The sequence below is a fragment of the Danio rerio genome, chromosome 22, assembly GCF_052040795.2.
Source record: "Danio rerio strain M-AB ecotype USA chromosome 22, GRCz13ab, whole genome shotgun sequence".
NCBI classification, from domain to species: domain Eukaryota; kingdom Metazoa; phylum Chordata; class Actinopteri; order Cypriniformes; family Danionidae; genus Danio; species Danio rerio.
Window position 1 is genome coordinate 22,792,501 of NC_141042.1, and position 19,606 is coordinate 22,812,106.

Genomic DNA, 19,606 nt, shown 5'->3' on the forward strand with positions numbered 1-19,606 from the left:
AGTCAATCCTCTCCACAACTGCAACAGCAAGAAGAAAGAGGTTAGTGGGATTTTTCCCTTATTTGTAGCACTACCGGAGGCGTCTGTGTGAAGGCAGCGCACCAGAGAAGTGATGGTGGAAGCAGATCCTGGCCAGCAGGTGGTGGAAGGGCATGTTGACCCCCTCGAGCCGCAGAGAGCTGCCCTTCAGGTCGCCCGATTCCAGCAGCTTTGCATATGCATCACTAAAAAACACAAGATCACGTCAAATCACAGGCTGATGACACAGATTAAGTTTAAAAAGATTACAAGCAGCCCTAATCCAATACATAACTAAACTAATTATAAAACAACTTCTTATCCATTATTAATATATATATATATATATATATATATATATATATATATATATATATATATATATATATAAATATATATATAAAAGACACATACGAACATAAAAGAAAACAAAACTAATGTTTGAATAGAATAAATGCTACTACTAAGTATTATTAGAAATACTAAACAGAGTAAAAGAGAAATATTAATAAAACTCTTACATTTACATTGCTTAAAGTACAATACAACTGAACGCAGAGTGAATGTATGCAGCACTGTTAAAAGTGCTTGGTTCCACACAACTCACCAATGTTGTCCCAACACAAATAAATTAAGTTAACATAACAAATTTAACTGGACTGAACTTAACACAATTAAGTTGTAGCAAAAAATTGCAAGAATTGTGTTTTAGCTCAGCAGTATGACGTAGTATATAGTGTGCAGCATATAAATACGCAAAATGTGCCATTATCATTGTAATATTTTGCGGTTTCAGAAAAGAACTGATTAAAGTACAATATAAAATGAATATACAGTGTATTATTATAGACGTATTATAATAATACTACTACTACTTTGTAAAACAAACAGTGAACAATAAAGAAATATTAACAAAGATTATTTATTTTTCAATCGTACAATAAAAATAAAGATAAAGATACATACATATATATTGTCATGATACCACTGATTCATGTAACGATACTATACCAGCTGAAGTATCATGATACCAAGTAGTATTGCATTACTGAAAGTCATAACTCAAATCCATGAAATAAAGGAAAGTGTCAGAAATGCTGTATCCATGATGGTGTTATCAAGACTTTTAGAAAAAGGTAAAAAACAGTGTGAGACTGATGGCGGCAACCAGAAGAGAGAATAATGTCAGATTTACTGTCCTATCCATAGATGCTACATTAGAAACACCTTGCATGATGGTAATTAATTTTTTGTAATCTGATGCAAATATGATGTAATACATACATAAATGTTTATACATTTAAAAAAAAAAATCTAAATATAAAACATTTTCAAGGATTTAAAATTATGATGACCGTTAAACGTGTCATAACTGGCTTGTGAAAGAGTCCATACACCATATAATAAAAGCGAATACACATTAAAATGAAAGAATATGAAAATGATTACAGACATATTTAAACCCACAGTTTGTGGAAACTCATCCTCACCTGTAGCAGGGAGTGGTGATCAGGTATGACGTGCATGTAAAGTGCAGTTTGAAGTCCAGTTTCTCGTGAGTGGAGGATTCATCTGTCTGTTCCAGAAAAACAAGAAACAGACACGTCAACAACACCAACTCGCACACTGAAAGCGTATGCAAATGTACGTCATCTTCTCACCTTAACTATAAACGTGAGGGTTCCCTTCAGTTTCTGCGGCATGACGATACTCTGTACCGAGAATACGAAACGGGCCTCATTTGACACCCCTGCCAAAACACGAGAAAACTAAAATCAGTCAGAATTCTAGTACTGGAATGGCCATAGCAGTCATTCTGAGCGTTCTCATACACGTTATATTCACATTCAAAGCTTCTATTGAGATATTAGTGTTAAACTTTGAATGAATGTGGTCATATTTTATGAAGTCACTACCGCAAAATTATGATCTTTTCGGTAATACAACCTATAAATATGTATGAGTTACTACACTGCCAGCGAAGGCGCGCACCTCAATTTGTCCTGCAAGAAGGAAAGCTGCACTGAATGTCATTTTAAAAAGTATGTCTGATGTAAAGCTGCTATCAGAAAGTTATTCTTTTGTTAGCAGAAAGCTGCTAGACAACATAGTATACAAGTTTTATTTTAGCAAGGTTAGTAAACTATAACATTTTAAAATCTGTAAAATATATGTGTTCTAGTGCAGGACATTCATTCTGCCTGGATATCAGTACTGTCCATCCTTAAGACCCCATTACACTTCAAACAAAGTTCTTTCTCGTTCTTTGTTTGAGGGCAAAAATAACAATGTTTAGAGCTTTATCAGACATGGAGCGATGCAGCTGTGATTCCGCAATGTGGATTTAGCGAGCAATCGTAAATCTATATCAGCTCTGGATCAACCCTCCAGTTTATTCTTGTTGCTAATTTGGTGTTCTTGTGCTGGATGTCTTTCTCCTGACCCAATATGAAGCACGTCAAAGGCAGAGTTCCAGGAGACAGCCACCGACTGCCTAATCATCACGGACCAATGGTAGCTCAAAAATGTTTAGGAAAAAAAAAACAAGATTTTTTGCTTTAAACTGCCAAAACAAACTTAAAATGAATCGTTTTTGTTTCAGGTCTTTTTAAATTTAATTTAAGGAATAGCAGGGTTTTTAACTTTTCATTATATTGTTTAATTTATTGCATTATTTATTAAACATTTTGTTATAGTTTGTCATTTAGAACACTTTCCTTATTAATAGTTTTTAATTGTTGTGTCTATTCAGTCACTAAAACATTGTTGACAAAAAAATGGCCAAATTGATATGATTGGTCAAAGAAAATGAGGACTGCAGTGACCTGGCGGCAGCTGGAAGGGGACGGTGAGGCCGTCGTGGGGTCCTGCTCCGTCCGGCCGCTGCAGTTTGGAGTTGAGCGAATCCAGCACATTGAACTCCATGGACTTAAGAAAGCTGTCGCTCTTGTTCTCGAAGATGACCGACACCACCACTTTACTCTCGTCCTGATGGTTGCCCTGAATGTCACAGACCTGCAGAAGAGAGAAACACTTTCATGAGTCAGAAACGGATGAATAGGGTAATTTGTGGAGATCACAGCAACACCACACGGCTGACCGAGAACAGAAGGAAAAGACGGCGAAGAGGAAAACTGACCCGAGAGTTTCATCATCATCAGCTTTACAAGTGTTTTGAACAAGTAGAGTTTAAGCCAGATCTCTTTCAGCACTCAACAGATATTAGTCACAGTAGACGCCATAGTGTGTAATCTGACATAAGCAAACACAAGACTGAGGGATGCAAATACAGTTTCTTTAAAATGATGTGTGGATCTATATGTGTTGGTTCCTCAAGCGGTGATCTTACAGGTGAAAATGCTCATTTTTTATTGCAATACTATCCAGTTTTAACTAGTATACATCTTAAGAACAATTTATTTGAATGAATGAAAGAAACATCGAAACAAGGTTACTGAATCCTTATTATTGGCATGTATGTATATGTATAAATAGCAGATACTTTATTAACATTTTGTTCTATAAACAATTTATACATAAACAAATCAGTGTATAATGCATAAAAAATAAGTATATCTTAATTAATTTATATTTAGAAATATATTACACAAATGATAATACATTTCTTTGGCTACGTCTACACTAATTTGGATAAATTTTGAAAATGGCGTTTTCATCTGATGCTGTGTTCACACCAGATGCTGATGAAGCGTCAAGTGCGACTGATTTACATGTTAAGTCAATGCAAAGACGCAAAGAGACATCCTGATTCACACTGATGAGGCGGCGCGAAAGAAGCGGTACAAATTGAATGTTTTGCACGTTTGACGTGCTTTGCGTGCGTATCGCACACTTTGCTCGAAAATCTAAACTTCAGCAGACATTCCAATCGTAAACCAATCGTGAGCTTGCTCTTGTAGGTGAGTGATTATTGCCTGTTGTTGGTGTCCCGAGAGGAAATCATCTTGCCAACATCAAACAGCAGTTCATCAAACAGCTCAGTTCATTCTGAAGCACCGCTAAAAGCCTCCATCATCCTTGTTAAGTTTCTGGAGGAGTTCATGAACTCAAAGAGCTGGGTGCACCTCTAAAATTATCTAGTGCACTCAGACATGGCGCAGAACGAATCTACGCTGTTTTTCTGCCTTACTAAAGCACATAAACACAACTGTTCTCTTAATAAAATTCATGTTAGCCATTTAGAAACAAAGCTAGAGTCACAGGCCAGACAGAAGCCCTGCCCATGATGCTAATCCGCGTCTACCGTGAAGTGAAATTGACACATGAATGAAGCGAGTACACTTAAAATGTACATGCGTCTATTTACACGCAAATAGCATGATTTATTTGTGCGTGCATCATCTGGTGTGAACGCAGTAAAAAACGCTCCAATTCTTTTGTTGGTTTTTAGGCTACGTCTACACTAATCCATATATGTCCATTTTCTTTCCTTCATCAAAACTAAAACGACCCTTTCGTTCATGTCACTGCGTGATGTCACAGATATAAGATGCTTTTACTCGTGTCTCATCCGCCTGCCGTTTATTTACTTTCTGTCTCTTTGAAACAACGCAGCAAAATGTTGCAACTGTGGTCTGTTTTCGCCGCTGAACAGCTGCTACAAGTAAACATTCCACGTCCTTTGCAGAAAGGCAATGTGAAGCATGTACAAACTGACATAAACCTTTAATAAAGCTGTTAAAACGAACATCTGCTTTAAAATGTCATCCACCATGTTTAGTCATGTTGGTCACATGACTGAAATGCGTCAGTTTTTGAAAGCCACCGTTTTCGCAGTCCACACTGCAACACAAAAACAGCATTTTCAAATGTATCCACTTCAAACATCGGTTTGAAAATGTATGTTTTTTTTGTGTGGGCATGGCCTAAATAACTGTATTATTAACAGTTACACAAACACGTCCATTTATGCGGATCTTGATAGATTGATCTCTCAGCTTTGTTTTCACAACGTGTGTCTATATATATATTTAAATGGCTCTACTGTGACTAAAGTCTGCATCACAGCAAGTTAGTAGCACCATCAGTATTGGTGTTCCTGTGTTTACCTGATCAGCATCTTCTTTCATCTTAAAACACAGAGACACAACAACAACAGCACATCATTCACAGCCTACAGACCAGAATCACTTAAAGCAATGAGCCGCTTCAGCAAAAACAGCAGCAGCAGTCCTGTCTCTGGCTCAGTTCATCCTAATTACATTCACATTCACATCTAAAACACTCACCATCTTGATGTAGGAGTTCTCAGCCAGCAGAGAGTAGTTGGACATGGGCTGAAATGAGACGGAGGTTGGATTAGTCAAATGCATTTAAGTCACTAGTTTGTTTTAATTTAAAGGCCATGTGAACTGGAAGTTGCTGAGATTATTATTTCAGTATGTTGACGTACTTCCAACTGAAACCCAATATTATGTAGGGCTCAGGGCTTTCTTTTTGCTCATCATTCCCTAATAGCGAACTAACGGTAAGAGGGGGAATGGTTAGCCAAGTTAATAACATGCAAAAGTACACTTGGTCAGAAAAACGTACCACCCCTTTTACACCAGTCTTCAGTGCTTTCCACCTTTGATTAGACTGAAAAAAGTTGAATCTTAAAAGCAGGTGTAATATAGGGGGTCTTATATAGGAAATTACAGGCCTTGTGGGATTGTTTTGTTATTGAGACACTGACCGGCAGCGGCTCCTCGTCCTCTACGGTGCCATTCTGCACTGAATCCTCCGCACCGGCGTCACTGTGATGATGATGATGGTGGTGGTGACGCTTCTTCTTTTTCTTCTCCTTCTCCTCCTTTTCCTTCTTCTGCTTCTTCTTCTTGTGTTTAGATGATTTCTAAACAGGTAAGCCAAAAATATATATCCCTTATTTAGCACACTGGGTAGCATTTTTACTTGATTTAAACAGTCCCCAGATTAAAATCACAACATTGCATGAATTTTAGGTCCTAAATTATAGGAAGAAAAAAAATGACAAAGACAAAGAAACAGATTATATGACCTGATCATCTCATGATGCATTATAAATTACTGCACACTCGATAAACAATATAACACTGACTGGTAATATGTCAGTGAATTAGATTACTTATATATTTTTAATATTTTGCAATAAACAGTCATAGTGCCTTATGGGAATAGAAGATCACTTAATTGATTTCATGTTTATTTTATTAAAATATATTTATATATTTTTTAAATAAAATAAAGAAGAAGAGACAAATGTAAAATCAAAAACACAGGCATGTAAGTGCCAATTAAATTTCGAAACAATCCATGCCAATAACAATCAAAAATGCTTTCCATGTTGGATTCTAAGTGGACTACACACACACGCGCACAGAGAGAGGGAGAGAGAGAGAGAGAGCGAGAGAAGAGAGAGAGAGAGAGACAGAGAGAGAGAGAGAGAAGAGAGAGAGAGAAAGAAGAGAGAGAGAGACAATGCGCGCAGTGCCGATGAGCGAAAGGGATCCCTTCAGATTCATTAACTCGCAAGATCACATTCATCAACTTTGTTTAAACTAAGCATTCTAAAGTATGGCTGTATTTAACAAGCAAGAATTCTGACAGAGGAACGTGAAGCAAACACTTTGCAAAAGGGGGGAAACACGTCAAACTTAATGAAACATTTGAGGGATGCAGCTTAAGGGCAGAGAAATGTCTTTGACAGCTTGCAAATTCATCTTGCACTTTTATTCACATGGACACCTTAATACTCAGCTTTTATGATTAAGATATTACTGAACAAGTTAATATTTTAAATTAATCACATGCGTTAACGCGCTAATTTTGACAGCCCTAATATATATATATATATATATATATATATATATATATATAATATATATATATATATATCCATTATTATTTATTTATACTTGTAATTATGTAAAATGCAAATTCACACTCTTGTTTAAATTCAAAAATTAATATCTGCATTTTTGCTGTATTGTGTTCATGTCTGTCTTAAACAATTAAATATTTCTTTAATGTTTAAATTGACTATCTAATGTTTTATTTTTATTAATGCTTTGTCTAAAAAGCTAATATTTAATGTTTTAATATAATGTTCATTTTAAATACTTAAAAGAAAATGTAATGTATATGTTATAACAAGTGTGTATGTGTGTATATAGGAGAATTTAGTTATGTAACACACCCATAACATTTATTTTAAACATATAACTAATAAACATTAATTATAGACTGAAAACACTACTATTGGTAAAACAAACAGCACTACATGTACAAAAAAAGACTCACAGTGTCATCTGGCTCAGTGTCTTTGAGCTCCTCAGGCTCAGACTCTGCAGCAGCTGCAGAGCTCGAGTCGACAGTAGCAGCAGCAGCAGACGAGGACACCGTCACTACCTGTGAACAAACATCCATCATTAAAACACACCGGCCAGCAGAAGACCATCCTGCTCTCCAAACTGTCCACAGAGACCCCAGAGTGACCGTCTACACGATATGAAGCATGCAGAATCAACAACATCATGACCGAGATGAACAAAAGCTGATTTGATGGCGTTGGACTGTCACATTGGGAGGGAAAAAACATTTAAAAGACGGAAAAGTGGTTAACCTGCAGCGAGAAAGGTGGATTTGGACAGGTAAAAAAATAAAGAGTATTGTATTTTATTATATGAAAAAGGCTTGACAATTCTTTTCCTATATATTTGAAACAGCTTTTCAAGTTTAAATTTGTGTTGACGAAAGAAAAAAGTAAGAAGGTAAAGAAAGAAAGAAAGAAAGAAAGAAAGAAAGAAAGGTAAATAAATAAGAGAAAGAAAAAAAAAGAAAGAAAAGAAAGAAAAAAAGCAAGTAAGCAACAAAGGTGAAAAAGAAAAAAAAGGAAAAAAGATAAAGTTAAGGTAAAAAGAAGGTAAAGAAAGAAAAGCAAAAGAAAGAAAGAAAGAAAGAAAGAAAGAAAGAAAGAAAGAAAGATAGAAAGAAAGAAAGTAAAAAAGGGATGTAAAGAAAGAAAGAAGTTAAAGAAAGAAGGTAAAGAAAGAAAGAAGGGAAAGAAAGAAAGAAAGAAAGTAAAAAAAGGGATGTAAAGAAAGAAAGAAAGAAGTTAAAGAAAGAAGGTAAAGAAAGAAAGAAAAAAGAAAGAAAGAAAGAAAAGACAAAGAAGGTAAAGAAAGACTGTAAAAAAGAAGGAAGGTAAAGAAAGAAAGAAGGTAAAGAAAAAAGGAAGAAAGAAAGAATAAAGATAGAAAGAAAAGGAGTTAAAGAAAAAGTAATGAAAAAAGAAAGTAATAAAAAAGGTAAAGAAAGAAAAGAAAGAAGGTGAAGAAATAAAGGAAAGTAGACAAAAGGAAATAAGGTAAAGAAAGAAAAGAAATGAGGTCAAGAAAGAAAGAAAGAAAAAAGAAAGAAAGAAAGAAAGAAAGGTAAATAAATAAGAGAAAGAAAAAAAAAGAAAGAAAAGAAAGAAAAAAAGCAAGTAAGCAACAAAGGTGAAAAAGAAAAAAAAGGAAAAAAGATAAAGTTAAGGTAAAAAGAAGGTAAAGAAAGAAAAGCAAAAGAAAGAAAGAAAGAAAGAAAGAAAGAAAGAAAGAAAGAAAGATAGAAAGAAAGAAAGTAAAAAAGGGATGTAAAGAAAGAAAGAAGTTAAAGAAAGAAGGTAAAGAAAGAAAGAAGGGAAAGAAAGAAAGAAAGAAAGTAAAAAAAGGGATGTAAAGAAAGAAAGAAAGAAGTTAAAGAAAGAAGGTAAAGAAAGAAAGAAAAAAGAAAGAAAGAAAGAAAAGACAAAGAAGGTAAAGAAAGACTGTAAAAAAGAAGGAAGGTAAAGAAAGAAAGAAGGTAAAGAAAAAAGGAAGAAAGAAAGAATAAAGATAGAAAGAAAAGGAGTTAAAGAAAAAGTAATGAAAAAAGAAAGTAATAAAAAAGGTAAAGAAAGAAAAGAAAGAAGGTGAAGAAATAAAGGAAAGTAGACAAAAGGAAATAAGGTAAAGAAAGAAAAGAAATGAGGTCAAGAAAGAAAGAAAGAAAAAAGAAAGAAAGAAAAAAGATATTAAAGAAAGTAAAATAAAGAGGGTAAAGAAAAAAAGGCAGAAAGAAAAAAGACAGACAGAAGGTAAATAAAGAAAAAAATAAAGAAGGGAAAGAAAGAAAGTAGAATTTTAGCATGTTTTAACACATTGTAAACATGGTGTGTAACACATTTTAGCATGGTGCTAGCTCATTTCTAGTTAATTTCTTAGCACATGGGTACGATGCTATTGTGTTTTAAATTAAAACAGGAATTAGAATGTTTCTAACAAGGTTCAGACATTGCTAACACCCCAACATGCTTATGGCTAATATTTTAACGCTTAACATGATGTTAACAGGTTCATTATTCTAACATTATAAAAAAACAACAGGGGACATGTATAGCATTGTTTTAGCATGCTGCTAACATGATTTGTCATATTTATACCTTGGCTAACATTTTTAACATATTTCAGACTTGATTACCATGTTATTAGCAAGACACAGCATGTTTACACAAGATTTAGAGCGCTAAAATTAGTATTTTCTACATTTTAACAGGCTTAGTGCGCTTTATGAACATATTAAAATATATTTAACACCTTGCTAATCTAAATGAACATATTACATGATGGCAGGTTTCTGGCATGCTTAACATTCTGCAAGCTTAATTTATGATGTTAGCATGTTGCTAACACTGCTCAAATGAATTAAAACAACTAACATTTTTGGAAACTTTACCATTTTAGCATTCCCTCAGTTGATGTTATGCTATGATTCTGATATAGGTAGCCAGGCGAATGAGGGCCTGAAGCTCTGAAACGCATTTAAGCTAAATAAGTGTTCACTATTACAAGTTTAGACACCCTCAACGAAAGTCGATGGCATTTTCTCAGTTTCAATTGTCCGGTTTCCAAAAAAACACAGAACATCAAGTTTGTTCTGTCTTGGGTGACCTACATTTGCTTTAGGCTTTGTGCACATGAGCTGCTCAACTGGAACCGCAAGAACTGTCAATAATCTGTCTGTTTGCGATGACAAAGATTGTACAGGAGACATTTTTCACATCAATCATACACCTCGGCACGTGCATGCATGCATCTGGAGGGGAAAAACAAGCTAAGGCAAACGCACAGAAATGTGCGAGACCTGGAAACACCAGTGAAAGAGAGAAAAACACAGACTGATTTTAAAAAACAAGGGAAGACGACAGCAGGGGGAGGACAGAGAGAGTGTGAGGGACCGGACCTGGGCCACGGGGGGAACAGGAGCGCTAGAGAGCCAGAAATCCAGATCCGAGGCCTACAACACAAGAGGCAGGGTGGGGGAAATGAGTCCAGCCCTGTTCGGCTCAAAACAAACACTCTGACAACCTCAAAAAAACCAACATGAGCAGATATTCCGTCACCGTGTCAATGAGTCAGGTTCATTTTACATTATAAATGTGTAATTTTCTTTAAACTATATCACTATCGAATGAATTTATACTCTTGTGAACATAATTAGTTGAAATATGATGCACATTTATGTCAATACAGCACCGCCTGGTGGAACAGGTTTGACTATACATAGATTTTCATAATTAAATTGAAAATAAAGAATAAATCTATTATTTTCCCATGTAAGAAAAAAAAACAAATTTTCCACAAATTAAATAAAAGCAGAAGCAGAGAATTTACTTTAAGAAAAACGAAATGCATACATTTAATAAATTTGATTAAGCCTTATTATTAACGTTTAATTTGTTTAATTTACCACAAATGCATTACTGACAACCCCCCCCCTTTTTAAATAAATACAGATCTTTTTTCAATTATAGATCTGACAAATATTAAAAATTAAGCAATCAATACATTTCTCAAGGTTAAGATGTCTAAAAGCAAGAGATAAATTTATACCACAATTTAATCAAGTGTACAGATATTTTGCTCAAAATAAATATACATTTTATGTTTTATTGTGCTTCATATTATAAAAATACAGAAAAAAATTCTAGTTATTTTTGCGATATCACACCTGTAATTGCATTAATTTGATACGAACATTTATTTTCTAATGGGCCGATCACACAGAACACGCTTTGTGTTGAGAGGTGCCTTTTTTTAATGGCTTACTAATGGCCACGAGCGTTGTGCACTGCTTATGCTAGCGTTTTAACCGCTTGCTGTCCCTCGCATTTTTGCCCTTCCACGCCGTGCAATCACAGTTGAAAAAAGTCAACTCTGAGCGGGAAAAAGCGCATTACGTCATTTGTGTCTTTTTCATTGTCCAATCAAAGGAAAGCAGAGGCGGGGTTTCCACTGAGGTGCCAGCAGTGTTTGCGTTGTCAAGACAACAACGGAGACTTTTGAAGATGGAGAAGAGACTTGTGGTTGCTGCTTTGAATTATCCGGTGCTGTATGACACATACATCTTGAATTTCACAATATTATTAAATATTAAAATTATATTAATATCAACACTCTCGCACATTACGCAGCTGATTCAGTCATTGTCTAGTGACATAAAAAGCGCACGCGCTTCTTTTTTTCTAGTCAACAAAAAGGCAGTGAGGTGCGCCTTGTGTTTTTGGAATGTAAACGCATGTTCGGTGTGACCAGCCCCTAAATGAGTTTTCTAATGACGAGTTCAGATTGCATGATTTTAGCCCAGATTTTGACTAGCTGACACGTTTTGAGAAATCGCAGACAAATGCCTGAAATCATAGGCAAATTGTTGCTCGTTCACGACTAACAATCACATAGTGTGAATGAATGAACAACCCGCGAGATATTTGGCATGCTAAATATCTGGAGCTGTCTGCGATTCATCTCAAGCCGTGTGAAATGTGTTCTTATTGAAAATAACAATTACCTACAGCCAATGAGAGAGCAGCAGTCACTAGTATGGGTATCTGCAGGTCAGAGGGAGGTTGATAGAGCAGTTAAAAGTGCTTATTTTCAGTTTATTCAGACCCAAAAAATGGAGGAAAAACTAGTGTAAATTTGGCAGGAGCATCCATGTCTGTTCTCCCTTCCAAAGGCCAGGTGAGCAAAATAAGCACATTTTCTACCCCTCTAATGTAATGTAATGTCTATTTATATAGCGCATTTATTGTGTAAGGCCATACACCCAAAGTGCTTCACAATCATGAGGGGGGTCTCTTCACACCACCACCATTTAGTATAACTTTAGGATAAAGCATCTTTAGTATATCTTTAGGATAACAAAAGATATACTACATGACCTTGTGTTGTTTTCAGGTCACTCCTCGCTAGGGTTGTAACGGTATGAATTTTTCACGGTATGATAATCGTCTAAAACAATACCACGGTTTGACGGTTTCGCGGTATACGGTATGTTACAAATGTTACAAAATAATAGAACAGTGAAGCAAATTTGACTTTTTCCAAATAATATATTTTTAGTTACTATAAACAACACCACTTACAATGAACAAATAAAAATAAGAAAATAATAAATAATGTGTCAAAGTCCAAATAAAGTCCAAATAAACATGGTGCAAATCCTCAGTAAAAAATAGATATAAATATTTACTATACTATAAATAGTTACATAACGAAACTAGATTCAATATGGAACATCCTTAGGTTTTATGTGCCAGCATGGATATGGTTGTCTATGGATATGGATATGGTTGTCTGCAATGCAGACAAACAGCTGCATCTTCATTTGCGTCTTTTGAAAACAGCAAGAGCAGCAGTTCGTCTTTGCTGTGTCACTGTTTTGTCATGTTTCTGTGCTGCTGTGCATGCAAAAGTACTTAGTATGAGAATTATTTCATGCAAAACTTTTTTTTTTGCGTTTTATTTAGCCGCGCATAAATGTATGCCTATCTCTCATTCCGTGTTGTTCAAAAAGCTTGGTCCACAAACAAAAGCGAAACCTATGCTAATTGGTTGTGATATAGCGAGTTTGAACCAATCTGGGCATGGAGGAGGGACAATGCATCGATGTATCATGTCTGATTTGTCCGGAGACACAGTGACGAGCGTTTCTTTGTCAAATCAGCGTTGTCAAATGTTGATGACGTAACCGCACTGATTCCGGAGCCTCTGAAAGTCCGCGAATGTTATGTGATACAGCACTGGAAAGCTGAGATTCTCTTCTTTATGCCAATCTTTGAATTGCATGAATCGGATCAGCGGATTAAAAGTTATTAAACATTTAAGAGCAATAACGTTACTTATTTTTAGCCGCGGGCGGCTGTCTCGGTCTTTAAGGGTTAAAACCGTTGATATGCAATTGTTCATGGTATGATAATCGTGCACGTTCAAATCGTGGTAAACCGTCATACCGGTATATTGTTACAACCCTACTCCTCGCATGGGTTTGGTTGTGAGATGTAGTTTGCAGACTGAGACAAAATTTGTCAGGGATACTTCCAATCATAAAATCATGCAGTGTGAAACTTTCTTTTGCCGATCCATCTTGCAGTGCAAACAAAGTACCGACAAAATGCTACCCCAGATAGTCATGCAGTGAGAAAACATCTGTGACATGACTACTTTGAAAATCATGCAGTCTGAACTCGGCATAACCTTTCTATAAAATATAGCTCTAAAACTTGCGCACATTTTCATCAAATCAGTATGTTCATTCATTCATTTTCTTTTCGGCTTAGTCCCTTTAATAGAGTCTGGGGTCACCACAGCGGAATGAACCGCCAACTTATCCAGCACATGTTAATTAATAATAATCTAATAAATTAAAATGCATGTGGACGAGACATTTAAATTGATATATATATATAAAAAACTAACTATTGAATCAGTTTAAAACGCATAAAAGGATTAAATGAACAACAGTCTAATTTGAAATATTAAACACCCCCTAAATGGCAAGCAGGTTGCCACTAAAAACAAATCTCTCTTGCTTCCTTTTCTATTAATTTAAACTGTATATAGTAAAATGATGTCCAATTTAAAGTTAACAAAGTAATGGAATATTTCAAAGCAGTATAAAAAAGCAACAGCAAACGTTAGTGATGAGGAGGGAAAAACGCTGGGTTCACACCAAACGCGGAGCACCACATCACTCACTCCAGTTTACTCACGTAAGCAAATTTTCACGGTAGACGTGAAAATTTAGGCAAACATGTGTCAAATATCTGCACATATGTGGCAAATGCGTCAAATATTCTGCATCATTTTCAAAGTGTGGTGATAATTTCCCTAAATTTGCGCATTTACATTGACTTTGGATGTAATTTACTCACTTGAATACTTAATTCCATGTTTGGTGTGAAGCCAGCATAAGACTAGCATTTGTAACAATTAGTGCAAAACCAAATCATACATCAGCAGATGTGGGCGGAACTGCCACCTCTTTGGTCTCCTCTGATTGGACGACTTCTTCAGGCAGGGACTCGGGAAGCTCCTCCTCCACATCTTTGTGCTTCTTCTTTTTCTTCTTGTCCTCTTTGCTCCTCTACAAAACATCCAAACCAACACTACATGAATATTACGTAAATAAACGCACCTGAAATTTGTTTTTTGTTTTTTATCTAATGTAAAGAAAAAAATCAAAATGACACTTTTATGCATTTATTTTGTTGCATTTCTTTAATTTGGTTTATATTTGTAGAAAATCTGACCTTTCTGTCCTTCTCCTTGTCTTTCTTCTTCTCCTTCTTGTCCTTGCTGCTCTTCTTCTTGGTCTCCTGCGGGATAGTGTTGTCGTCTCTGTCCTCCGCAGGGCTCTTCAGCACCTCTGGACGATGGGTCCTCACTGGAAGCTTCTCACTGTCTGCAAGTGGCCTGGAAAAAAAAAAAGAGAAAAATATATTAGATGGCTATAAAGAAAAAAGACAGTGAAGCAAGAGTGGTTGCAGGTCACAAGGTAGCTTGGAGAGGTTACAGGTTATTAAAAAAAAACATACGGGTTAAAAGTCTAAAGGCCTGTTCACAACAAGTCTGATGAGACAAACTGACAAAGAATATCACAACAAACGAAAATTGTGTTGGTTTTGATAATTTGATAATTGTTTGTTGATTTAAGGTTAAAAGTCAAAATAACCCTAATAAAATGAAACAAAACATGCAAACTTACACAAAAGAAACACTTGAAAACAAATAATTTAACCTGCTGAACTGTGTTTACATAACAGAAAGAACAAAGAAATCTAAACAAATAAAAATGTAACAAAACTAAAATGAATAAAAATCAAAAAAATCTTTTAATAACACCAAATATTTTAAATCTAAACTCTGTTTAATAAACCCAGGCTGAAATAAAATGATTTGAATCAGTCATTTAGTAGTTTTTTAATAATAATGATAAAGCAAAACACCAAAAATACAAACAAAACAATAAACAAATATTGGGATTTAAATGAATCTGAAAAATAAGTGCAAAAACTTACAGATCGACCCAAATTAAAATTCAGGTCTGAAACTAAATTCTTGAAGAACTGACGCCCCATTTACACGGAGCTTCAGCGTCAACGCTTGACTGAAGGCGTGTCTGAAGTTGGGGCTGAAGCGATCATCATAGAAGCGTCAGCCAATGAAATTCAGTCAGTAATAGGCCACTGTTTAGCTGATGTATTTGCATTCAGGGTTCTTACACCTTTTCCAACTTCAAATTCCAGCACTTTTCAAGCACTTTCAATGAGCATTTTTGTTTTTTCAGCACCTAACAACCATGGTATATTACGTTTATATATGTTGTATTTACGTATTCACATTTAAATCCCCTGTGCTATTTAAAAAAAACACAATATGACATTTCTACTTAAATTGTTGAATATTTTGGAGCATAGACTTATTGGGATAGTTCACCCAAAAACAGTATATATATATATATATATATATATATATATATATATATATATATATATATATATATATATATATATATATATATATATATATATATATATATATATATATATATATATATATTAGAAAGTTCAGTTATTGGATGAAGTATCTTTTAAAGTCTACTGAAGTTGATTTCTTGTTCGTAATATTTTATGTCCACTGCTATTCAAGTAACAAATTAAATCCTTAAGAGTCAGAAAATATTCCTGCAGCAAACTAATAAACTTTTCCTATGTCAATTGTTGTGAAAATCCGTCACCAAATATGGAAATGACAGTTTGTAAGCTTTCATCGATATTACTTTTTATTATTGTCGATATTACTTTAGGTTTTGATTATGTGAAAAATTAATTTTTAGCTTAAAGGAAAACTACTCCATAAGATAACGAATTATTATGAAAGCAATGCAATTTCAAATTCAAGCAGGTTTAAGCACTGTTCAAAATCCAAGCACTTTTCTAACCTTGAAAACACTATATTAAAAATCAAGCATTTTCCAGGATTTCCAGCACCCGTAGGAACCCTGTGCATTCAGCAATCTGATTGGCTGACGTTTCCGTCGGTGCTTGAAAAGTTGAGCTAGTCCCAACTTCTGCAGCGAGCAACGCCTCCGAATCGGCGGCGACAGATCCACAATGCAGTTCAGCAACGTCTGACGTCACCCATTCAAAGTGAATGGGAAGCGTCGACGCTGACGCCCCGTGTGAATGGGGCGTTCGTCAAAAACGAAAAAAGTCCATTTAACTTAACTTCCTATTAAAAAACACAAGACAATAAAATAAGTAACCATAGTATATTGAAAGCTGTCAATTTAGAAGTGTTGCCACGACAGGTCAGTAGTGCAAGCATACTATGTATACTACATACAAATGTCCTGTTGGTGCATTTTGAGTGGACTTTTTTCTGATGAGCATGTGCATTTCATGCATGAATAACTATGTGTACATGAACAGAATATGTACACAGTGCAATATTTTGTATATTGACTGCATGGTGCACGCAAGCTACTTGAGCTTTTTTACATTTTTATGAGCAGAATATCTACACAGCGTAATATTTTGGATATTGACTGCATGTTGCCACAAGCTACCTGACTGTGCACTTTGCTGCACTTGCACTTTGTTCACTGCAGCAACAAATTATGCCATTGAAATGAATAGGTTTTATAGCATAGTGCTTTCCGTGTATGGTGTAAAAGCTGCTTAAAATTTATAGTCATTGGGCAGAGCAGCGCAGCGTAGCTTTTTTTTACTGCCTGTTTTTTTCCCTTTGGATAATTTTTGCCAATCAAACAAAAAAATACTTAAAAACATAAATAAATAAAGATAAGAGAAATAATTTAGGTGCTATATTTTAAATTTGGCTTCTTTTTTTGTATGAAGTGGTGTATGTGGTTTGTGGCAGAAATTCAGATTTGCTGTGAAAAGGCCTTTAAAAGCAGTAAAACGTCCCTGTACAACAAAGCTGCAAACAACTGAGGATTGAAAATCCTCGCTAGCGAATTTCAGGAGAAAAACCGAAGCCAGGCAAGGCTGTCAACACTGGCAAGTAATACACTACTGTTCAAATATTTGGCATTAGTACAATTTATTATTTACTTTACTGAAAAAATAATAATACTCTAATAGACGATCCATTAAACTGATCAAAAGTGGCATGTATAATGTTGCAAATGTAATTATCCAATAATAGTCTTTACAATAGATCACAGTTTAAATTAAACATTAAACATCTGATAATAAAATGAAGGATCATGAGACACCAGAAGATAAAAGAATAAACGATTTTCTATTTAAATATGTATGTAAATTGCAATAAGATTTCTTGATTTTACTTGATATACAAAAAAATCTACTGACTCCGAACTTTTGAACAGAAGTATTCAAGTTCTAGCCAAAAACCCAACTTGGAGCTGATCATACATGCATAGCACATTCTTCGCTACATATTTTGTGATCCAGCAGCGACATACTGCGATTGCCAGGAAAATAGGAGTAACAGGTGTCGATAATTGGCCAGCTGATTTCCACTGGGTCACATGACCACAGGAAGTACTCACCGTGATCCAGCACCAGAGAGCAGACTGTCAGGAGGGCAGATGAGTGCGTGCATGGGAGAAAGAGATGAAAAAAAGGCAGAAGAAAAAGAAAGTAGTGTGTGTGAGTGAGTGGAGGAGATACAGGACAACTGGAGATCCCCAAATCATCAATCAGCGGCCGCTTAAAGGCCTTTTAACGGAAGACAGTGGCAGGAAGCATGAAATTGAAAACAATAACTGGAGGAAAAAAGGATGATGACAGTGAAAATTAAGTGCAATTTAATGTTCTCCGAGTAACAGAGTGTGACCGACCAAACAATGAGACATGCTGACATGCCCTGCATGCCGACAACTATAATAATAAAGATGGTTTTGAAAACTGTTCTTAACTTTAAAAACTAAAATTCAAAAACTACAAAAATTTTAAAAATTGTTTCAGAACTTTGCTTCGATTGCTGTAAAAGAACATGGCTCTCAAACTTGCAGCTCTGCACAGTTTTGCTCCAACCCTATTCAAATAGAGCTGATCCAACAAATCAAGGTGTTCAAGAGTAGTCTACACACTTATAATGAACAAAGCCATATCTCATGTGGATTTTAATATAGGTGTAGGACCTTTTTTTTGGTTGTAATTTTCCTTCACACTACTAGAGGGTGTATAATGTATTTATGATCTTCTAATGATGACCTGGGGAATGTAGGTCAAAAAACTTTTTTAGACTTGAGAATGAGTTTATTTTGACGTTTACTTTTTTTTAACTTTTGACGAAATAGACAATTAAAAGATTGGAATTCATTTTCTTTTAGGCTTATTCCCTTTATTAATCCAGGGTCGCTACAGCGGAATGAACCGCCAACTTATCCAGCATATTTTTATGCAGCGGATGCCCTTCCAGACACAACCCACCTCTGGGAAACATCCACACACACTTATTCACACTCATCTATGGACAATTTAGCCTACCCAATTCACCTGTACCGCATGTCTTTGGACTGTGGGGGAAACCGGAGCACCTGGAGAAAACCCACACGAAAGCAGGGAGAACATGCAAACTCCACACAGAAACGCCAACTGACCAAGCCGAGGCTCGAATCAGCGACCTTCTTGCTGTGAAGCAACAGCACTACCTACTGCGCCACTGCATCGCCAAAGATTGGAATATCTAACTTTAGTTTAAAAGGTATGGACTTCATTTTGTTATTGAACTGTTCAAGGAACAAACACATCAAAACCAACGATCTAACTATGTGCAACCACAATAGGTATTAAAATTATTGCTTTTGGTCCGAATGAACATTGAAAATTTAACAAGCGTAGCTAGTGATGCCTCGATTTCTGTAAACAAAATATTAAATTAAATATTGGGGTCCAGTTTTGGAAGAAACCGTTTAGTCAAGTCAAATTATTAAATGTAACAGCAAAATATGAATTCAGTATCGGTAAAAACATAACATAATAATAAAACTAAATAATAATTTCAGTGCATCACTTTATGTAGAGCAAATCAGAGACCACAATGTTGCACATACTTGTCCAGATCGATGTCCAGAGCTTTATGAGGGTCATTGGGATCTTTATCATCATCATCACTTGGTAAGGCATTCTGGGAACAGAGACACAGCAATATTATTGCACATAGTTTCGTCAACAGCATTATAAATGCATTCAAAATCTGTACTGTATGGATCTTAAGCATTATTATTGTCTAAAACAGTCATAACTTTATAC

General features: G+C 35.3%; 1 protein-coding gene across 16 annotated transcripts in view; it reads right to left on the minus strand.

Moving 5' to 3' along the window:
• The window catches only part of ap3d1 (adaptor related protein complex 3 subunit delta 1), a 58,355-nt gene that overhangs the window by 2,107 nt on the left and 36,642 nt on the right, over nt 1-19,606 (minus strand). The window contains exons 21-34 of one of the 16 annotated variants that reach the window (XM_087302985.2): nt 19,408-19,481; nt 17,899-17,922; nt 14,612-14,774; nt 14,341-14,445; nt 10,264-10,317; nt 7,300-7,407; nt 5,714-5,872; nt 5,268-5,315; nt 5,088-5,108; nt 2,844-3,033; nt 1,680-1,768; nt 1,509-1,594; nt 103-224; nt 1-18 (exon numbers count right to left, since the gene is read on the minus strand). The exon at nt 1-18 is cut by the window's left edge and continues 62 nt beyond it. In XM_087302985.2, coding sequence (XP_087159111.1) covers nt 1-18; nt 103-224; nt 1,509-1,594; nt 1,680-1,768; nt 2,844-3,033; nt 5,088-5,108; nt 5,268-5,315; nt 5,714-5,872; nt 7,300-7,407; nt 10,264-10,317; nt 14,341-14,445; nt 14,612-14,774; nt 17,899-17,922; nt 19,408-19,481 — 1,261 coding nt within the window. 16 annotated transcript variants of the gene reach the window in all.